Source organism: Sciurus carolinensis, chromosome 1, assembly GCF_902686445.1.
Source record: "Sciurus carolinensis chromosome 1, mSciCar1.2, whole genome shotgun sequence".
Classification (NCBI taxonomy): domain Eukaryota; kingdom Metazoa; phylum Chordata; class Mammalia; order Rodentia; family Sciuridae; genus Sciurus; species Sciurus carolinensis.
Window position 1 is genome coordinate 49,794,977 of NC_062213.1, and position 24,565 is coordinate 49,819,541.

At 32.8% G+C, this 24,565-nt stretch overlaps 1 protein-coding gene across 1 annotated transcript in view; it reads right to left on the reverse strand.

The window, feature by feature from the left end:
- The window catches only part of Cnbd1 (cyclic nucleotide binding domain containing 1), a 484,214-nt gene that overhangs the window by 61,105 nt on the left and 398,544 nt on the right, over positions 1-24,565 (reverse strand). Inside the window, exon 11 of the mRNA XM_047565748.1 lies at positions 15,028-15,087. Coding sequence (XP_047421704.1) covers positions 15,028-15,087 — 60 coding nt within the window. The remainder of the gene's footprint in view (positions 1-15,027; positions 15,088-24,565) is intronic.

Here is a 24,565-nt window from a genome sequence, read left to right on the forward strand (position 1 = left end):
GACCAGAATAAAGGGGAATGGAGAAGACACAGAAGAGGATCTATAAACACTGAAGTTAGCTGAAGGTTAAAGATGGATCAAGGCTGCCATTATGTTTGTAGAGGGAAAATTGAGAATATTTCAGGTTTGTATGCTGATGTATTAGGTAATATGGAGGATGTATGGCAGGCCCCAGGTGACTATAGTTAGGTTCCCTTACTGAGTTTTCTAGTGTGCCATATTTTTAGTGTGTAGCCAAGGTCATGAGAACCCTGATTCAGTATATATACTCAAGGTCATAAACATTTGCTTGTATTTTCCCACTGATATAACCTATTAGCAATGTACCTTTGTTGTCTGGCCTGCATATAAAGAAGATATGCCTATAGAAAGATTTGGGAGCACTAAATGAAAGTGGCAGGGGACAAAAGAGTCTGGAGTTGGTGACTGGGGAGCTGCTGCTGTCTCTGAATAAGAAATGTCTGCTATCTCAACTGCATCTTGCATCTTCTGCTACCTGCCAGGATCCTGAATCAGTTTTCTAGTTTCTGAGTCTCTGCCCAGGAGAGGAAGATATTGATGATAAAGAAAAATGAGAATAACTAAGGAAGGGAAGTATTTGACCAAGTTAGAGGGGTTGAAATACTGAATAAAAGTAACTGTGTTTGTGTACTTGACTTTGATAGGTGATACTCTTCACTTTAAAAAGTGTAAAAACAAAATTCTTAGACACCTGTCTGCCTATCCATCTATCTAAACACACATGTATTATTTATAAGTAATATATTTATGTTTTCTTGCCTGCTCCATTCCTGGATCTAACTCTAACGTATAATTTGAAAACAATTAAATTCTGCAGCTGGAGTAAAGTTGAGTTTCTACAAAATTCAGAGTAGATTTGCCTTCCATAGTCCTACAGTACGAATTGCCTTTTATCACAGTATGTTGGAGTGGATAGTAGGAAGGCAGAGAAAAGATTTGGTGCTTTTATCATCAGAAGAGAGATGGATATAAGAACCAATCAGACTTTGCCACCGTAAGTTGTTAAATGGTCAAAATATATGGAAGAAAGTTGGTAAAAACAATGAAGTTCTTCCATTTCCTCTCTACCAATTATTGGCCCAAAATATTTCATTTTTTTCTTCTAAATATCTCTGAATCTCTCTGAATCTGCCTTCCCTTTTTAAATACTAACATTGCTTAGTTCAATCCCTCATTATTTCTCACTTGGAGAATTAGTGTGATTATCATGTGATCTTAATATGTTCTTGTTTCAAATTTCTCTACTATTGTAATCTTCCCCAGATAGAAATAAGATGGTGTCATTTTCCTACATAAAACCATCTGTGTCCTATAAGGCTCACAGGACAAAGTTCACACCCAAAATATGGTAGCTATGATAAACTGTAATGTGGATCTCATTCAAGGCCAGGTATAAAATTTGGGGGCAAAATGAAAGCATTGGGCCCCTTGTTCATAAATTATGAATTTCCAGATGGAGACAAAAATATTATATGTAGAATGGATTTTCTAAGCATGAGGTTCTATGCAATTGTATACCAGTGAAGCTGATCTTGATCTTACCACTTAACTCTTTCTGGCAAGTAAACTCTGGTTTGAGAATGTCTAAGTAATTACAGATCCTGAAATATAATTTGTGATTGCCCTTTCAATTATCCATAATGCTGTTCATTCTTTCTGATGTTCATTCTTCCTGAGATACAGCTAGAAAAAATGTTGAGTCCCTTAAGGACTCAACTAATATCTCTTAGTAGGTTAAACTTTCTCTGAAATATTAACATTTTGATCACTATTTCCTAAATGATACATTGCACTTAGTATATACTTTATGGTTGCATTTGCATTTATCACATAATTACTGATTTTAATATATATTTTATCTCCAAGTTTGTACTAGTTCCAAGGGGAGGCCTAATGTGTTCCCTATATTTTAATCTCTGATACTTGCTTCAATGTCTGGCATGAATTAAGCACTCAATAAAATTTTTAATGTTTTGTATGTAACAAATTTTAAATATTCTGAAGTTCTGAGCTACTAATGTTTGTTTACCCTGCTTATGGAAGTTCTAAGTATCATATTATGATTTTAGATCAAATTAAGTGGATTGAAAATGTTGGGATAATTTGAAACTTTTGGATTTGAAAATATTTGGAAGGGTCAAAATAGTGTTTTAAAATGTAAATTTCATGTGTTGTAAAACTTATTTTCAAAACCAAGTCAGTCTGACTGAGTTAGTAGATTCAATAAATTCCTTTCCTCTAACTAGGGAAGAGGAATCAAATGAGATTTTTATATTTCCACTGATATTTTCATCTCTACTTTTTCTACCATAATTTCTGCTTATATTATAAGTCTTCTGGATATTGTATAAATAAACTATTACTATGAAAGCATAAATCAAAACTTATCAGAAATAATGATTTTAAACATCTATTGGCCAAGCAATGAGACATGTTGTAGAGTTCTCTGCAGAAGGCAACATTATAGGAATTGGAAAGATCCATAGTACAAAAGAAATTGTATTGAAATGGCAAGAATAAAAATTGAAGAGTTATAATAGCACTATACCTTAAAATAGGTTATTTTAGAATCAAGTGTAAATTTGACTTTTTGAAATAATGCTTTTTTGGTTAAATCTATAAGGTAGAATTCTCTTTGCTTACAATACTGTACAGTGAAGAGTGAATGGCTGTGCCTTGTGAATAAGTCTAAGATCATAATAAAAAACTCTCTTGGTGCTGGCAATGTCACTCAGGGGTAGAGCATTTGCCTAGCATGCACACAGCCCTGTGCTCAATTCCCAGCACAAAAAAAAAAAAAAACAAAAAAAAACCCTGTGTTTTGCATCATATTTTGAAAAGCAAAAGTAACGTGTCCATTTTTGTTTCAATTTAATATTTAATCTAAGGAGTGAAAGCATGGTATTTTATATAAATATTTCTAATTAGGTTTTACATGTCAGAAATTATTTTATTTAATTATTTTTAGCACTCTAAAATTTGCTGATATGGATGACACCTTATCTTGTGATATGAGATCTTAAAAAAAAAGAAAATAAAAAAATATAAATGCAAATTTTGTTCTTCAAAATAAATATATAAGTAAGAACTAAGTTAAATAAATAAATTATTTTGAAAATGTTCTGCAGGAAGAAACAGAAGTATAAGGGTAATTTGGTTGACAATTACAATGATTTAAAAGGAAAACTTAAAAAAATGAAAATTTCAATGGTTCGTGCTCAAACCACCAACTTCTTATGAACCAGTATCTTTAATAAATTACTAGAGAATCCTTGAGGTTTCTTGGAATGCTAGTCCATTGATGATTCCATTTTCCAAAGCCTGGAATAATTCCATTGTAAAACAGGCTATTTTTCATGGTTTTATCCTAGAAAGAACAGATTGTTAAAAATAATTAATTCTATCATCCCCAAATTTTAAAGCTAATAGTAGTATTAGTAGCATGAATTCCACATATAAGCAAATAGAAAAAAAAAAAACAAGAATCTTAAAATTTCTAAGAATAGAACTTTTACTGAAACAAAATTTGGAGAAATTATAATTTCTATACAATTTTTATTAAATAAAATTATTTCAATGTTTATATCCTTGAATTATTTCTCAATGAAGTTACCTTTAAGTTTTAAAAACAAGTGTAAGAGGAGAAACTGTAATATAACATTGAATTTATGAGGCATGCTTTTATCTTCCCATTAGTGATATTAGGTAGATAATAATTAATTATTTGGGCTACTTTTATAACTCATCAAAATCATAAACTTACATTATCCTTCAACTATGTAACATCTCTCTTAGGAATGTCCCTTACAGACAGCCCCCACCTATTTAGAAGAGGCTTAGATTCCTCTACCCTTTGAGCTTGTGCCTGCAGCAACCCTGTAACTTGCTTTAGTCCACGTAATGAAAGGAGACATGAGATACACTATTCCAAGAGGGAGGTGTGGGAGGCATGGAGTGTTTCCTGATTGTCTTTCTTCTGGAAAGCAGTGCTCCAAGTCTGAGCATGATGCAAACAGGCAAACCTATGTTGGGCAAATGAGTGAGCAATAAACCACTTTTGTAGAAAGTCACTGGGTTTAAAGGTAATTTGTACAATTGATAAAAACCTAATTGGGATACTGTCAGATCTTATTCTATACTTGATTTTGTTTATATTGCCTTCATTTATAAAAACAGAGGATGAAATAAAAGCCATAGGAAATAAGTGAATTTATAAGTAAGCAAAAATAGTAGGTTCCTGCTGCTTGCCTACAATGCCACAGTCAACTCTCAGAATAGTCCTGTAGAAGGGGGAGTTTATAATTGAGTTTAGATGAGGACATTAAGGCAGTTTTAATATAAAATTCTAGCTAATCCCCATGGCTGATGTGCATAATTACATTACAATGTTACTTAAATATATATAATGATATAATTAGATTTTAATTCTTGGAATAGGAACATTTTGCAACTATTAAAACAAATGTCCATAAAGCAACTATGAAATCAATAATATTCCAGTTAACATTAATTTAAAATATAATATAGTTATGCTGAAACTGTATCAGACCTCAGAAAACCAGTATGGTTCCTATTGTTAACAGAATAATTTTTTGTTTGTTTTTGATTTTAGTTCAGTAAACTTATAGTATTATGTATAGTATGTTATTTTAATCCTATAGCACATTTCTTCATTTTAAAGACTAATGTACTTTTTTCCCCTCACTTATCCTACCATTAAGTTATGTCCTATTTCAGTGGTATAAAAAAATGCACATTAAATTCATTAACATTTTCCCCATAAAACTTGAATTGCTAAAACAGTCTTAATTAAAAACAATTTCTGTAGTAAATAGACACTTAAAAGTAGTAAGCCAACTAATTCAGGATGTGTTTATATTACTTTTTCTATACACATTAAAAGCAACAAGCAGCTTTAATACACAGATTTATAATAAAGATATCTATGATACCATACAAATATGAATTGTTTCATTGAGATCTGAACAGATGGAACTATGGAACCAGTGTCCCATAGGCTGAAAATTCCCAAATTAAGTCTTCCAGATGATAAGTAACTGCTTGAGTTGTTCATCTCCAGAGTGGTAAAGCTCAGATCTGAATCCAATTCAGTCTTCTTCTCTAAAACACAAGTTCTAAATACAGCATAATCCTATTTTAGTAAGTAGTTCAAAAAGCCCACAAAACTTGTAATTTGAAAATATTGACTGAAATCTAAACAGGAAAAAATGCCTTGATCAAGAGAATAAGAGAGAAATATATCAGAATAGGGGTCATGTATAGACTCAGACACAGACACCACCAGAAATAGCAACTTATTTATATGTATCTATCTTTTATTTATTTTTCTATATTTACAAAATGATTAGGGATAACTTTCAAAAAAGAAACAAAAAAAGCAAATAAAACCAATAAAGTCTGACAAAAGGACAATTAATAAGACAGAAAATAATAAAATAAGAAAATTAATCTAAAGGAAGACACTGCATTTAAGCCCCAAAGAGAATTCTGATGTCATAGGCAACTAAGTGAAAATATCATCTTACAAATTTCATGGTTCCTATTTCCTAACAAAAGAAATCTGTTCATTAAAGTATAATTGTACAATTGATGGTAAGATACAAAATAAATGTAATAACAAATTTTCAGGAAAAAGCAAACTGAGTGGTCCTGAAATTTACTCTAGCATAGTTTATAAAAAAAAAAAAAATAACATGTCTTTAATTTTCCTACATTAAAAATTCACTCTGGACTTGGAGAAATTTGAACTTAGTCATTCTTGGATATCACTTCCATTCTATTCATAACAGTGTCAATGTCATGGACCTAATGTAATCAGGCTGTTGAGGAGGAACATCTGGTCTCTGCATTGTCATTTATGACATGTTCCGCTTTGAACCCACCCATCTCTTAGCCCTGGGTAACTGCATCACTTGTGAGAACTCAGTGTGGTCCACCCTCTGCAGGTACACCACATAGTTATTCTCTCTGAAGTGTGTTACCTTAGTGGGTCTTATGAGGGGGCTGGCACAGGTCTACTTTCATTGGGTACATTAAAAAAAAATTCCTTTTGAAATTTTGTGAGAAACTCTTTAAAATTACCTTCATTTTTCCATCATCCACCAACTACATGAAGCCATTCTCTACCTCAACAGCTTCTCTGGATTGATTGGACACCCCCACCCCCCACCATTAAAGACCCAATTATAAACACAATGTTTTTGGGAGTTGGAAAACTGGATAATAGTGACCTTTATTATTTTTATTCTTACCATTTACTTTGTTAGATAAATATTTTTCAAAAGGCTAACCAGTTTTCTGTTAAGAACAAGGTTAAGTTCTATTGCTTTGTTGTTGATGTTACGTTAGACTTGGAATATAGGGTTTTATCATTTATTCAGTTTAGGCTATTGAGTTTTAACAATTGAAACAGGAAAAATGGAAAAATAAAAAAAATTATTGTTTTGGAATTTGGGAAGTAGAATATAGTTAAAATCTATTGTCTTATACTCTCATTCTCTCTCATAAATTATACATTAAAATTTACTATTTTAACCCTTTTAAAGTGCACAGTTCAGAGGCATTAAGGACATTACATTGCTGTGTATTCCTCAGCACCACTGATCTCTACAATGCTTTAATCATTCCAAGCTGAAACTCTTTACCTCTTAACTAATACATTCCCACACTGCTCCCCCAAGTCCAGGTGAGTTCTGTTGCATCTTCTCTCTCTGAATGTGAGACCTTGTATAAGGGGACTTATAAGATCCTTGTCCTACCGTGTCTGATTATTGCACTTAGAACAATGTCTTCATCAATGTTGCAGTATGAATCAGAATCTCATTTTCCCTTATGATATTTTTCCTTAGCTGGAAAATATAACTGTGTTTGGCAGCAAAACTGAAAAGAAATTGGAATTAATGAGTTTAGTGGACAGAAAATTAAAGCATATCTTTTTGGAGAGAGAAAGTGTGTGTGTCTGGGGAGCTGAAAGGAAACTGTGGAAGCTGATACTATAGCATATTGCATTTCCCCAATGCACTGGAAAATTAATTTGAACACTTTTCAGCAAGTTTTCTTTTGTGGTAAACACTGGACATGGAACTTCTTAGATTTATTGCTGGGTTTGAAAATGGACAAAATCTTTGCAATAGTCGCCCTATCCCTCCTTTCCTTCTCAAGTTTATGAAAACCAGCAGGTTTTTCTATTAAAAACCTAGTCTTGTGAATCATGTAGGAAGATGTCATTGTTATAAAACAGTGTAGTGAGGCCAAAGACTGCCAAGTTAAACACAAAGGGTAAAATCTGTCCACATATTCCCACACCCTGAGACACTTATTCCAGTGTGAATTGCTTGTGAGTTCTGATGACTTAACTTGGCCCACCAAGCAACTTTTTTCTGAGAAGGGCTCAACTGTCTCCAGAAAATGCATTCTTATTGTGTAGTTGATTATGTCTTCTATCAAAAGCAGCAGCTGAAGAATGGTCAAGCCCATTATCAGAAAAGTAGTCCAGCTAAGAGAACTGATTTCACCTGCAGGAGAGCAAGACAGTTGTTTTGGATTCTCAAAATCATTAATTTCAAGTAACCACAGATGGAAAAACCAGGGATCATGAGATGACAAAAGACTTTATTTATTCAGAATATGAAATAGGTTATTTACAAATATAGTTTATATTTTTTATCTTTGAAATGTATGAAACAAATGCATCCATGAATGTCAAGTACTCAGGACAAAAATTAAAGCACCCTAAATACACACATAATGTTTTTCTAGCTATTGATATGCCTCTACATAAATGTCCATAAAATATATATGCTTTTTAATAGATATTTTTAATGTTTCATACCTTTTCCATATGTATTCATGTAAATAAATATATGTATTCCATATATACACATATACATATAAACTTATTAAAAAACATACAAATTTGAAGACAACTCAGTAGACTTAGCCTTGTACCATAAATAAAAGTCTGTACAACCCTGACTCTATAAGGCAGCACCTGCCAACCTTGTGACTTTTCTTGGCTACATGGGTATCTGGTTACAACATGAGGATGAGATCATAAAGTCCTTTTACTACTGACCTGTACTCTCTTGGTGCTATTTTGTGAAATTGCTTACCTTTTCTGGTACCTAAGAAAGTACTGACTCTCAGAGACCAAACTGGCTTGAGTTCCAAGTGTGCATCCTGCTTCCAAACTGCCAGTTATGCCTGTCAAAAGATCCCATTTGTGGCCTGACTTGGCCTTCTCCATGTTGCTATATGTAATCAAATCAGGCTTGGATATCTAGACACAAAATAAATATCCAAACAACAAATCCCAGAACATTGTCTTTCTATGTGGACTTAAAACTTTGTCTTCCATTGTGGCTTAAAACACTGAATTTCCTTTCAAAACTTTTAAGTATAAGGTACTCTCTATTTCACATGGAGTGATCACCTAGCTATGACTGACCTGTCTGTCCTGCTGCCCTGAATTTCATCTCTGAATTTCTCATCCTTTTGCCACAGATAAGTGGACACCAGCCTTTTGTACAGTTAATGCAATTGCTCTATGTGTAATTTGGACAGACACTATATGGTTTAAAACCTGTTTTAGACAATTCTTGAATTACACGTGGCCTGAAGAAATATTTATATTTTTATAGTAGGAATCATTGTGACTGCTTGGGGTTTTATATTGAAGGAACAATCACAGACTTGTATAGATCCAAGATAAGGCATTACTATAGATAAGGTACATCAACATTAAAATTTTGTTCATGAAGAGAAAAATGAGGGAACTACAACAGCTTTCTTTAGAATACTTTGAATTCTATAATGCTAGTATTTTATAAATTCCACATCTTATACTGAATCTAAAGAAAATTGTAGCCTCTGAAAGGAAAACTTGGACAAAAACTACAAACTTGCACATTTAAGTATTGTAGTTTTTTTTAAAAAATAACAGATAAATCTAGAAAAGTACCTAAAACACAGTTAGCTCTTAGTAAGCCTATCCTAAATAAATTATTGAATTGAAGAACATTTTAATCTATTATAAAAGAGGCCAATCTGAGATGCCAGGATGATCTTTCTGTGGGTAGAATTTATACACCCATCTATCCCTATAAGCAATTTAGAGAACCTGGTATACATGTGTACTCATACACAGAAATGAAAAAATAAATTGAGAATTTTCACCCATTATCTTACAATAACTAAGGACTTTAGGTTTAGTCTTTAAACATAAACAAGCAAATTCAAGTAATTCAAAGGAAAAAATGTTAGGTGAACCCAGTATTTTATTTCATGTGCCTTGTACTTTACCTTTATAATATCCTTTAATGCACATCTCACAATATAATGGGTCCACTTATTAGTATGTATGTGATTTTTATAATTATTACATCTCCCATTAGAAAGACCCAGAAAATCTCTAAAATCAGGAACTGTTGCATTTATATTTACTTCTGATTAGTTAGCCAGATACAAAGTAGAGTTTAATGAATACTATTAAGTTGTATGCATTTTTTTTTGCAATTCAGGAAATAATGAGTCATTTGAATCATGGATCCACTTTCATCATCTGACTCATTAAGTTCTACCTGTGTGTCATTTCTTTGCTTGGTATTGGAGCTATTTTTATAAACAAAGGACTTGATTTCAAGAAGTCCAAATTCCTACAAACAGAAGGATCTGACACAAAGTTCTCAAAAAAAGTTTAAGGGATTAATAATAAATATTTCTTTTCATAATAATCTCAACGGGAAGAATAAGCAAGTTTTGTGATTAAAATCAATAGCTGGTATAGGCAAAAAAAAAGATTTTTGCTTCTAAATAATATATTTTATTTCAGTCATAAAGACTAGCCTGAGGCACCAGGTCAATTAATATAATACCTTAGTATATAGAGACTTAAGCATAACAAGTGAAATTTAATTTAGTAGTCTCATGTTAATCATGGTGGGTTCAGAAGAGAGCAACAACATAATTAAAGAAAAAGGAAATAGGATTTAAGAAGGGAACTGAAGGAACTAGTGAAATATAACCTTGAGAAGAGACAGCTAAAAAAATATTTAATTTCTTTTTCCCTTTTTACATTTAAAGGGATACAGTAGAGACATGATATTAGAGGAAAAGAACTGGTGAAAATGCTAATATGAACATGAACTGATAGTCAAAAATACATGTGTGGCTAGAACATTTGGACACTTTAAATTTGTTTTAAAAATTTCCCTTAGAATTATGTGCTCCAGGCTCTGAAATCACAGACCAAAAAATAACTTACATTGGTTGTAACATAAGTGAGTGAGACTTTTTTTACACTTTCTTTGTAGGTATTTTCCTGGGGTTGAGTTTTGTAGCATAAATTTGGAGACATTTGATACATTGTATCTTTTCTTGAAAGTAATAGTAGTTAATATTGTTAGATTAATTTGAGATGCTTATTAAATGTAAAGATTCATAAAAATAAACTCAGTAAACACTAACATAAACCAATAGCCATTTAATGTGCCCACTAAAATTGGATGACCAGTCCTTGCCTACCAGGACCCTTTCCTTAACTCACAAAATCAGTAAACCCATAAGAAAATTATAGCTATGGACCAAAACTGAGCCCATAATTGGTACTTTTATTTTTGCAATCTACTGAATTTTGTATTAAAATTTCAGAATATGTTTTGAGACTTAATGTGGAATGGTTAATTCAGGCATTTTGAAAAACACTTACATTCTCATTTTTTTCTAGTACTTTTATTTGCTTCATTTTCTTTCATGCTAAAATAGATTTTCATACCAACTCACAATTCCACCTTGATTCTTAATACTTGTATTCTTCATTCAATGATTAGATTTTCAACAAAATTCTCTCTTAGGAGAATGAATTTGACAGAAGTAAATAGATTGCAAGTATTATTGTCTTAACCATTTTTAGTTCTAAATATTAAAAGATCCCAAATGTTTTAAGGTTATAAAGTCAAAACCTGATAAAAAGTATTAGACAAACTTTCACTCACATTATTCTTTTTTCCCATTTCTATATTCGACTTCACATTCTTTCTTTGTTTTTCTTATGTGTTTAGTGCTATTCTATTTTATATGGTCTCTATTCACAAGTACATTAAAATATATTTAAAAATAAAAAGGGAGCCACACATATAAGACATTAACAAATAATAATTCAGTATGCCACCAAGTGCCTAATTGTAAATTGTAGCCCATACTAATTTGTTTAGAAAGGACTTTCAGAGGGAGCTAGGTGCAATCAGGAAATGTGTAATAGAGAGTGGCAATTGCTATTTGAAGGAAGACTAGACTCTGAAAATTGGTTGAGGAGTCAGGGAAACACAAAGAAGAGAAATGAAATAGAATTTGGAAGAATAAGAAAATTAAACTGAATAGAATGGTCATAAAGACAAAGCTTTGGAAAGGAAAATGAAGCACCAGATGCTGGATGTTTGAGAAAGCCAAACTTTTTCAGAATGGCAAAGGGGTTTAACCAAAGACAGGAATGGCAAGGATATCTGATAGTAGATCTGCCTGGTGTATATAATAAACAGGAAGCATAAATATCAAATATTATTCATGAGAAAATTTAATTTATGAGAACCAGCAAGAATATGTAGAAAGACTATAAGGAAAATTCAGGAGAGATGTCTTGACTGTTGTTAGGAATATTGAGAACTATGTCCCCCCAATTTTGTACCCTCTAAATCTTTATTAATGTGCTATATAGTCACCCTACCTCTTCAAACAGTACCCACCCCTCCAGTGCTGGTAGAAATGCTCCCCATCTCATCACTTCCTTTTTCTTCTGGACAATTTAAACTAAAAGTCAGTTTCCTGGACCAAGTTGGTGAGCTATGTTTGTGCAAGTGGATAACTTTACAAGATGCCAGGAACTGGTGGTGTGAGCAGGTTCACACTCCATAAGTCAACTGTGTACATCCTTTCCCAACGGCACATGCACTGACATTGTACTGGGAACTTTAATTTAGTAATGATGGACATATATCTATCAGGAAATTGGCAAATGCTACAAATCAAGGGTTTTTTAAGAATGTGGGAGGAACAGTTTGTTGAATATTGACTGACATACCACAGTGCACAACTAATGTGTTCTTCCATTCTTTTTCCGATTGTTTCTTTGTTCCATTTTTTAGTGAATAAATCAGAAAATGCCTACAGCAGATTTATTTTGCTTTCTTCTGGCAAGGCTAGAAAGCATGAACATGAACACTGACTTTCTCTTCTTGATAATGCATGTTTAATATCTACAAATTATGAAGTTTGATGTGCTCACTCTCATGAGATTGTTTTAGTCCATGTGTAGGTGTTCTGATATTCTCTGACGGATAAACTACAGGAAGAAAACAAATCAAGGTTGACTTTCACAACAACTCATTGGTAGCGGAACAGACATTCTGCCAGGACCAATCATCAAATGGCAGGTAACAAGAAGATCTTTAACAAGAATTTCTGTGGCAGTTGAACTTGCATAGTTGGCAAAACATTCTATATCTTAGGGCTTGGGATAAGAGCAACAATCTCAGATACAGTTTGGAGAATCACTCTTTATAAAGTTCTCTCACAAGAAGTTTAATGAATTTGAGAGTCTGATATATCCAGCTAGAAGTCCCCTGAATTGTTTTCTAAGTGTCTGGCATCACTATGTCTGGCAGGAGGTATTATGATAGAAACAACAACTCGAATAAGGAAAGGGCTTTCAGCTTCCAGAGCTGCCAAGAAACCTTCTCACAAGCAGATTTGGAGTGACATCCGTAAAGTTAAGGTATATTTATTCTGGGCCACCTCAACAATAGAAGCATCTACCAATGTTATGTTTGTCTTTCATTCATTCATTCAACATAAATACTGAGTTTTCATTACATGACAGCAACGTGCCTATACTCTCCCTCACTGAAATCAGTTTAGTAGTGAACTGACAAGACACAACTGCAAGTCACTTCAGAAAGGTGTTTCAGATGAGAGAAAGAAGGGTCTTTTAGATAAATGAAAGAAGTTCAGGAGGGCAAATTTGGTAGGAACAAAATTTTTACAAAATTGCATCCAATTAAAGCAATGAGATGCAGACTTTAGGAAAAATGGAAATTATCAAAATGTTTAATTTATTTAACTTGATGTAGATGAGTAAAGAACTGGTAAAATTTTATTTTAGAACCAACTAGAATTTAAAGGAAAAATACTTTAATATTTCAACAATAGTATAAGCCTTAAAATCTTATTATTCTAAAAAATGCAGATCCCTTATTGGAATAAATCACGTCTCACTGATTGACAAGGATATGAATGAACTCACAAGAATTAGCTTAGAATTAGGAATTTATCAAGGCAAAAGCAAACTGCACCCTGCCAAAGCTTGCATCATTGCAGATGGTTATGGGAGGGAGTTTCACTTGGGCATTAGTCCCACTCTTTTTCTCACTGTTCTCTGCTTACCAGAAATAAATATTTAGAAAGGTTTTCTGATACAGTCCTTCTTAGTTAATGGGAAAATGTCCCCTATCTACCACATACACCTATAATACAAAAGAAAGAAATGCATAGGGGCTTAAATTATACTGTTCTGCAGCTCTCACCTGTGGGATTCCAGACCCAGGAACCAACATTGAATCTTTGGAAAAGTCATGATTCTTTCTTCTATTTATCTGAGGAGTCCATGGTTCATTGAAGTATTTCTGTTTTACAGGTTCTTTTTGCTTGTTTTGTTTGCGTGCTGAGAGGACTGGATCCAAGGCCTTGTGCATGCTAAGCATGGATTTTACAAATGAGCTGCATTTTCTGTCCCTTTTTACTTTACGAAAATAAAACACCCTCTTTAAAATCTCTTCCTGACATTTGTACTTCCTGACATTTGTATCAATGGTGTGGTGTCTCATACCACATTCATCTAAGTGTTAGCCAGAAATATAAAGAGTAGTTGCTACTTTACAAGACAGCACAAGGTTGGGTGCAGTGGACCTTGCCTGTAATACAGCTACTCTAGAAGCTGAGGCAAGAGGAATGTAGATCTGAGACCAACCTTGGCAACTCAGTGAGGCCCTGTCTCAAAATTAAATAAATAAATAAGACTGGGGTTGTAGCTCAGTGGTAAAGCACCACGGTTTTCAAACTCCAGTTCCACAAAAGTCAGGGGCAGAGGGGAGGAACCCATTGGTACATTGTCTTAGATCTTTGTTATTTATTTTCCTTTTGAATTTTCTACGTATTTTGGAGACTGTGTTTCTCAGGTATGCCACAGTATTCAAGTTATCCTTGTTTTTGTCTCTCAATGAATTTAAAGTTGTACACAAAGGAGATCTTTAAAGAGTTTTACCTACTCTATGTATCTTATATGAGGTGTTGGATAACTAACTGATGGAGGTGGTGATGATCGTTCTGAAAATTTTTCAGTGCCAAAACTCTGGATTAATCCGGCAGTAATGTGAAAATCTGATTTTTCCCTTTGACACATATTACAAAATAAGCACAGTTTTAACTTCTCTTTGCAGCCAAATTCTATAGTCCAAAAAGAAAATACCATAAAATTACAAAGAACTCATTATAATGAGTTGAACACATCTGAGATACCTAATATAACTGGAATTTGTATTAACTATCTGTGCTACTTAAACACTTGATCTCTGGAGTCCTTTCTTGTCTGTTCCATTTGACAAGAAAGCAGCAATATTAGTTAAGGCGATAAGTTGAACAACACTTATAAACTACTTAGCACACAGTATATGCTTAGTATATATATCCCTCCCTGCAAATTTGAAGAAAAAAAATTGAGTTACCATACAGAAGTAATTTGCATGTCTCTCACAAGATTGTACTAAGCCACAAGAATTTGTATATTTTTCACTTGAAATATTTTGTTTAACATGCATTCATTATAATTAGATTGTTCTCCTTAATATTTGCACTCTCCGATGTTACTTATTTAATATTGTCTACTAAAAGGAAAGAATTGGTTATGCCATATATTTTTGTGCACAGGTGGTAGTATACCTTGAACTCGTTCCATTCCTTTTGTTTTGCCTTCTTCAGATATTCATTTTTGACATCTTCCTACAAAAAAAGCATAAGATTAGGTTGATGAACTGAACCAATATTTTTTCAATTATTTAGCAGTTCATTCTGTATCTCTAACTTCTAAATTTATCATACAAGCAAACTTTGAATGCACATAAATGTGGACAGCTTGGAAATAAGAGCAGATGAGTTGAACAGGCACATAGTAAAAAGAAATGAGATAACAAGTAAATGATACATCAGGTATGAAGAATAAAGTTAGATCTTTAAAAAGTCTTTTGAAATATAGTTTTATTGGTACTTATAGTGAACAACTATCATATAATGTACATAATTTATAATTTGGCTGTGTTTATTATAAAGTGAGATGCACCCACACTTTCCTCCCCTGCACACAGTCTTTTCAGGCATTCTTCCATCTTAATAACACTACCACTTTATAAAACACAAAGCAGGTAAGAAACAGAAGGGTAAAGTTGGACCTGTTCCCCTTTTTTATAAGAAGATTTGACCAGCAAGATCTCTATAGTGCTATGTAACACTGTTATTCCATTTTGCCTGTTAATTACCCTTTTTGCTTCTTGTAAACTTTAAATACAAATTATAAACATAAGTGAATATTTTCCCACACACACCTGGAAAAAATGTTTATGTAATCAGTGTACAAAAACTTAAAACAACTATCTTACCAATAATCTTCCATAGAGCTTTTAGTTATCAAATGCATAACAGCAATTTTATAATTTAGAAGAATGTGATTATACATCTATTGCATTTTACATATTTTAAAAGGATATGACTAAACACACAAATACATAAATAAATTTCTTAAAAGGAAAAGAGAGCCTCACCTAACCTTACAATTATTCATACCTATCCTACAATGGTATCTACAGCCTATGGATGATCAACTTAATTCAAATGATAATGATCTTAGCTGCATACCTTGACACATAATAAGAATAAAAAAGTCATATAATTTCCTTTATGGAATATGGTCTTTCACATAATAGTAAATTTTCAGTGGTTCAGCATGACCACACAGTAACTTGTGATAGTTAACAAAAAATAAAATAAAAATAGAGAGTGAGCCACATAGTCATTCATTTTTAGCAAATATTTCTGGATTCAAACTACACTAATCATAATTTAAATATTAGATAATTCACCAGACATACTAAGTATCTAAGTTTATTTATTACTTGTTTTTACTTTAGTCTTCAGAAAGCACCAGTTTACAATGATTCCTGGGTGATAAATGCTGTATAAAACTACTTTGTTTTTATTTGGAGACTGGTGATAGTTTGGCAATCTCCATTGAAATCATGCCTGTAATGACTCTCAGTGTGAAGCAAACTTTGGAATTAATTGTGGTGGATATGGCTTTCCTGACATTATTATTCCTCACACAAAGATAATGTTCTGGAAAACTTCACATTGTAGAATAACTAATGACCCCATTCTCTTTTTGGCAATCCAGTGGAAACAAAAAACAGATGTTCAGCATTAGCAGATGTCCAGGGTGACATACTAAACATATGCAGGGAGTGGAAATCCTAGATCTTCTCACATGTGTGAGAAATGCTGAACAGGGACCCAGGATTCCCAGTTAGCATAATTTGGTTGTGTAAGAATAGAATTTCATTCATGTATTAGATAATGATATCCTCCCACATTCTACTCTCTGAACTGTGCCCAAAGTGTTCTTTTTTTCCAAAAAAGTAATGATCCACAATTTAAAGTCATAATTATTCTTTTTATTTTCATATTATTTCTTCATAAAGTAACAAAAGTCTATAATAGTTAAAAATTTATCTGCACCATTAAAACAAATTCTGAAATTTATCTGTTTTATTCCCGAATTCCAAATGGCCTCCTTCGTTTTGGGCCTCCTACAATGCAGTCCTCTCCATGTGAACTTCCCTTGTTCCTTCCAGAAAGAGTACCTGGTAGTATGCACTTATTTTTCTCTCCACTAGAAAATTTGTGAAGAAAAGTCATCTCTTCGTTGCCTTTCTTTTTCCAGTGTCTAGAATATGTGAGATGACAGGTGCTCAAAAAATATTTTTTCAATAAAACAAAGAGGATATAATATATACCAAGTCATTTTTCTTCTTAAAAGTTGTATCTTTTTTTCTTTCATTTTTTTGGGGCAGAAGAGGGGTTCTTCACCAAATCAGTGCCTGAGTACCCTGCATTTGATAGACAAGCAACCAACAAACATCATTCAACTGAACTCTAGTCCCTTTATAGATGATGTTTCTGATGACTTTTTAACTAAGATATAAATTACATAAAATTATATATTTTTCTTACAGTTTTGTTTTGACAGTTATGTATAAAGGTGTTAACTGTTACTATGAACAAAATAGGGAAGCTCTGTCATCCTGGAAATTGTTCTCAAAACTTTTTCCATCTAACTTCTCTTCATGGAGGAAACCACTTACTGATTTCTATTACTGTAGGCTAGATTTGACTATTTTACCAAGTGAAATCTTACAATAGGTGCTTTTGTGCTTTCGGTTTTGTTTCCATTGCCTGATTTCTGTAGGAATCTCTCCTGTTGGTACATGTAAGTTTGTTACTTTTATTCTATTGTCATAGTGAACTTTGTTGATTCATTTTCCTGTTGATGAATGTGTTAGCTTTCAGTCACTAACACAAAATACTTAAAGCAACTTATAAGAGGAAAGGTTTATTTTGGGGTGTGGTTTCAGAGGTATCAGGTCATGTTGAGGGCCTGTAGTGAGACAATACATCATGGCGGTAGTGCAAGGTGGAGAACATCTGTTTAACCTCAGGTTGACCAGGAAATGGAAAAGAAGGAGCTGGGGTCTCAATATCCTCTCCAAGATAATGACCATTATAAACTGACTTTCTTCCATGAGGTACCATCTCCTAAAAGGTTCCACTAGCTTCCAACAGCACCATCAGCTGGGGACCAAGCATTTATCACATTGACCTTATGGGGATACTTAAAATTCAAGCTAGCAATGGATATTTGTATTTTTCAATCATTCCAAATCATTTCAAATAACAATTTGGATTTGGACTCCTCTGAACCTTCTTATGAAAAAAAAAAATGTGTTCATTTCTTTTAATCCCTTGGGATGAATACTTAGTAGTGGAAATATTCAGTCATGGGGTTTGGTGGACTCACTTTAGAGGCAATAGTCAAATCTCTCTCCATGCTGGTTGTGTAATTTTACACTAACATCAGCAGTGTGCAATAGTTTCAGTTGATCTTTGTGACACATGCCAACTTACAACACTGAAGTCATGAAAATATTCTCCTGTGTTTACTTTCAGAAGCTTTATGTTTCTGAATTTTCTGTGCAAGTTTTAGTGTTAGATCTGCCTAGATTTATACATCTTATTATTTTTAATAAAGTAAGGATAAGCCTTGTTCATTTTATCCATAGAAATATTCAGCCATATTTTCCTTTTCTTACATTTTAGCTATTCCACTGAATATGAAGTAGTATCTAATTTTGGTTTTAAATTGGATTTCCCTAATGACTAATGATGGTGAACATTTTTTCATGACTTACTGGCCATTCTCAGATTTTTTTTTTTCTGTGAAGTGCATTTTCAAGTCCTTTGTTCATTTTATAATTGGGTATTTTATCCTCTTACTATTTTTATGTAGTAGTACATTATATATTGTGTATCTGCATCCCTTTTCAGATTTATGCACTATGCATATTTTCCTAGTTCTTGGATTTCTGTTGATTGCATTAATCCTGTCTTTTGAAAAGGAGATATTGGTAATATTGATGAATTTGTTAAATTTAAATTTATTTTTTAACAAATGCATTTTAAAAATTATATTTGTGGCTTCCTATATGATGCTTTAATATATGTACATATGGTATAATGTTTAAATCGGGGCAAAAATTCCTGTCTCCTCAAACATTGATCATTTCTTTACTGTGAAAACATTCCAAATCTTTTCTTCTAGCTTTTTTGAAATATACAGTATATAAGTGCTTTCTGTAGTTCGCTTGCTGTTCTGTGTGCTATTGTGCACTGGAAATTCCTAATTTTATGTAACTATAGCTTTTTGTACCCAAGGTTCAACCTCTTTTCTTCTCTCCTTCCCCTAGTCTTCCCATCTTCTTGTAATCACCGTTGTGTGCTCATCTTCTATGTGATTGACCTTTTTTGGATTCTACATATGAGTGAGATCATGTGGTTCTTGCCCTTATGTGTCTGGTTTATTTCACTTAACATAAAGAACTCCAGTTCTAATCATATAGTCCCAAAGAACATTTCATCCATTTTTGTGGTAGAATAGTATTCCATTGCACAACATTTTCTTTATCCATTCACCAGTTGATAGATACCCACCTCTTGACTATTCTGAATAGTGCTGCAATAACCATGGAAATGCAGATGTCTCTGACATTCTGACTTTATTTCCAATTTTAGAAAATTTTTATATCTGCTATTTTTAGTCCTAAGAAGTATTTGCCCTCACCAAAGTCATAAATATATGTCCTTATGTCTTATTCTATAAGTTGTATGGTTCTAGGGTTTATGTTTAAATGTTTAAATGTTTGGTCTATTTGAATTCTTTTTGTGTGTGTGTGTGTGTGTATAGCAAGAATTTAGAGATTAAAGTTCATTTGTTTTCCATTGAAGTAATTGTTTATAAAGATTATAATTTTCATACTGAATTGACAGGAATTTTATACAAAATTCTATTGACCACATATGTGAGTTCTTTGCTGGACTCCATTGTGTTCCTTTGGTCCATTTGTGTCATGTATGCCAAATAATCCATTGATGACTATAGTAGCTTTATTCTGTCTCGATAGCTTTATTTTATTTTTTTAACTTTGACAATGCTACAGTGCTGGGAATCAAACCCAGTGCCTACTGCATGCCAGGAAAGTGCTCTCTATTAATTTTAGCATTTCCATTTGAATTTTACAGCAGCTTATTTGCTTATTTTCTATAGTTTGTAGCAGAGAAAAAAGTTCTGTTGTATAAATATAAAGACAAATTTTCATTAGAGCCTAAGAAATTACACACTCAATTGCTAGGAAAGCTTAACATGTGACAACAAAATTAAAAATATTGTTTGCCAACCCAGTGATAAAACAAGCGTGTTTTACCCCTAGAAACTTGAACAAAGTTTATTTTCCATCTACTGTACCCAGTCACAATTTAGAAAGAATTGTTTCAAATCTGATTAATGTGTTAATCCACTTTGCTAGGAACCCATTGGGGTAAAACCTAATTGTTCTTCATTGTTCCCTACATTCAAAATTAAACATTACACATATGTATGTGTATGTATCTAATAAGTATAGATATATATTTAGAAGGTTTTAAAAGCTAGAATCTCAATTTTTTTTCTATTTTTATAAATCTATTTGTCTCCTTTTAAAAAATCTTCCCTGTATTCACTCTTCCTCTCTCTCTCTCTCCTTTCCCTCCCCACTACTTCCACAACTCACTTATTTCTCTTGCACTCTTTTTTTAGTCTATACAGCAAATAAATATATGAAGCTTAATGTCACATTATTTGACCCAAATGAAAAAGAATTCAATTTTAATAATGATGGATTTTGAAAGTTTTGAATAAAATAGAAATTGCTAGCCATTACCAATATCCTTCGCAACATGTTACCTACTGGTAGTAACATCAGTAATGCTTCTTGTAACTATCCCTTCAGACCACAGAGCATCTTGTCTTGCACAATTGATACAATGTCTCTGTGACTATTCTATGACCATCATGTCTTTCTTCTCTATTTCAAATGAACTCTAGCTTGAGAAGTATTGAATCCAGACTGGAGCAAAGGAAGATGGAGAAGGTTTGCTTATGATGGGAAATCTAGAAACTGATAGGAAATGTGGTAAATGTAGTATAGCTGTGCATTCAGGAAGAAGGTGAAAAGAATTTGATGAACCACTAGAGAGTATCTGTCACAACATTGTTTCTATGTCTTTGTAAATTACAAGGATAGTTTAAGGTTGATCGTATACAAGAAATTTAGGTAAAAAAACATTTTTAAAATAAATCCCATGTTAAGCAATGTTTATTGAACTTATATTTAACTGTTTAAAGAAAAACTGATTTGGTTATTTCTTTTAAAACCTTGAGATGGAAATGGGATAAATAAGTACCTGTGAACTGGAAGGACAGGGGGAAATAAATAATATGTTAACCTTTCCTGTTTAAATTCTCATACCTACTTACTATTAAAGAAATGCCAAGTGTACATTTACATTTACTACCACATCCAGGGAAAGCTTTCTCAAGTTTATTGGTGCTTACTTATTTCCTAATATCTATTGTTCATGAAAACCAAGCTGGAGAGTGTGCATAATTTTCACGGAGGAGGTAAATATCAAATTAGGTGCATCTGATTCAACATGGCTACCAGAATACAAGGTTTGACCATTTCTCCATACCCAAATTGCAATGAAATGGGACAAAAATATTAATGTATGATTAAATCTACAGCAATGTTGGAAAAGAGAGGAAAAATAGACCAGTTAAATAGTATCTGTATACTATAACTAACATAGTATAAGTTAGAAGTCACATACATGGACTCTGAAAAGCTAATGTAGATAATCACAATCTCATATAAATGTTAAATATAAAAAATAATACTTTTCCTGGAGAAAAAAAATATTTGTGTGGGAGATCATTCAGCTAATTAGGTTATAATTTCCCATTGGTATCCTTGGACATTGGTTCCACGACTCTCTTAGATACTAAAAAGTTCAAGCCCCTTATGTAAAATGACCTAGTGTTTGTATATAACATACATACATGCTAATTTATGCTTTAAATCATCTCTAAGTGACTTAAAATATCTAGTAGAATCCAAGTGTTTTATAAATAGTTGTCATACTCTATTGCTTGGGACTCATGAGAAGGAAGAAAAAAGTCTATACATTCTCATAACAGACACAATCTTTTTTCTGAATCCTTTCATTCTACTATTGGTACCTGCTGATATGGAAGGCCTACTATATTGGGTGGAACCTTCAAATCTTTTTTTTTTTTTCTCCCAGAGTACTGACTTCAGCACAGTGTTTTAGAATAAAACAGGTAATTCCACAACAAGAATGGCAAATTATGAGCTTTAATTTAGAAATGGGTTTTGTATGAGAGAAACAGAAGAGAATATCAGAACTCAGCACCCACCCCCAGTCTCCTCCCTGCACACATGCCCTCATAAGAGAAGCAGGTCAGAAACACAACATTCATAAACTCAGCAACTGACTCCTGCAGTCCATTTCCTCCACCTGACCAACAGAGCTAAGGCTCCTGCAAGAAGAATCTGTGTCCCTGGTTCTGTATGGAATTCATACCTGAGTTGAAGATAAGCACTCCTGCTACCAATTGAGTGTCTGATCTGCAAATACAGACACAAATTCAAGAACCAGAAAGATACATGTGCCATGATAGATATATTTAATGATACATGATTCTTGGAAATTAAAACTGAGGATTTCTTTTAAAAGTCGTTGCACTAATTAGTGACATGGATACTATTGATGATTTTCCCTAGTAAGCTGTAAGATTGAACCAAGGTTTTATCTCAACACACTGAAAAGCAAAAAGAAAACAATATGAAAAGAATAAGAATAAAGTTAGAAATATGAGGACTAATTCAAGGATTTTTAAGATTCATTTCATACATGCAAGAGGGAGGTCACAGAGAGATAAAAGTCCTTATAACATAAAGACTTTCATGTTCACTTGCCACTACTACTTTTCTAAGTTAATCTCTTTCCACTTTCATCTATTCTACTTCCACTTCAGTTATATTGGTTGCCTTTCTATTCCATGAAGTTGTTTACCATATTCTCAACTCCCATAATAGGTAGATTTGCACATGAACCTTGCTTCTTTCTGGAGCACTCTTCTTTAAAATACATATTTGGTTCATTTCCTCAATTCCTTCAGGTCTTTTCTCAGTGTCAGTGAATCTATAGGACTTCCCTGTGAGTGCTTTATAAATATACTCCCCAAACCTGGCATTCTAGCTTTTGCTGTCTCTGCTGTATTCATCTCCACAATGCTAATTACAACCAAAATCATTTATTTTTCTGTTGTTAGTCTTCTTTGTCTGACTACAGGCACTTGCTCTGTGTTGCCCACAGTCACAGCACTAACTGGAACTCAGTAGACATTTAATAAATGTTTGGAAATGAAGTGAATAATAGGCACCAAAGAAATTTTCCTAAGCTTTGGAAAGAGATAGGTGATAAGAAATAAAAGTCAAACTTTCATCTGCAAATGGCCTACATTTAGAAATATTCTTGTAAAATCAATTGCCTCAATAATAAAAGAGAAAAACAGAAACTTAAGAGAAAATACACAGGGGAAAAAAGCAAGGATAGGTTTAGACATTTATATGCCACAGCGAGAATGAAGCAAAAAATGATGTCAAATGTGATTATTTGCTCAAATAAACTATCATTCACACAAATTAGAAATAAAATATTTTGGTGCATGGAAAAATATTTAAAGTGAATACATTTTTTTTAAAAAGCCATGTGAATAAAAGACATGTTGAAGACCTGAGAAGTAACAAGGAAAGTAAGAATTTTAGAAATATAGACTGAAATATTTAAATAAAAAATAATTGGTAAGAAAACAGAGGCAGGATTGAAGAAATTGCTAAACTTCTGTATCCATCCTCCAGATGACTTAACAAACAACACCAGGTGAAATGGAATTTAAGACAGTGCATTAGCATATTTTATTCACATCACATCTGTTTGTTATTTTCAAATTCATTTTGAACTGGAAAATGAAAACATGTATCTGGATCATAAAGTAATGTGCTTATTGTGATTTTTGTATGTGGATATTTCCAGTGGAAATGTTCTCTTGTATTTTGTATTGGGAGGCAGAAATATTAGGGAACAAGGAGGACTTTAGTTTATTTCATTTATCTTCTGTGCATTTCATCCTTGAAACATGTGAGTTATGATTTTGGAAAAAGTAACTGTATCTCTAAATAGGGTATTAAGGATGATGTATAAAGGAAAGATTTTTTTCAGCCCCAAATTATTCCAAAACTCCCATATAATAAAATATTTTCTAAATAGTTTTTGAATCATATTCAGTGTGATATACTTCTTTACCAAAGGAATGCATCCTATTTTAAAAGTTTCAAAACCATAAAAAAAAAGTGAAATAAAAATAAAAACTCCTGTCTTCCAGCTCCCTCCAGTCACACGTCCCACTTTCAAGTAACCACTGACAGACATTGACATGTTTAGCAAGCAAGCTGGAAGTCTGATAGCTAAAACATAGGTTTCCAAAGAGATGCTGTCAAATAAATTACTCATACAGATACCGAAGGGATTTTGGGGAAAATAATAATGTGATTTTCCTGTTTCAAGACAGGAAATCAAATTGATTCAATGCTAATTCTTATAAGAACATGTATTATTGGATTATGGCCCTTCTCATATTTTTCAATACAAAACTGACACATAAATGCATTACTTGAACCAAAACACTTCACTTGAA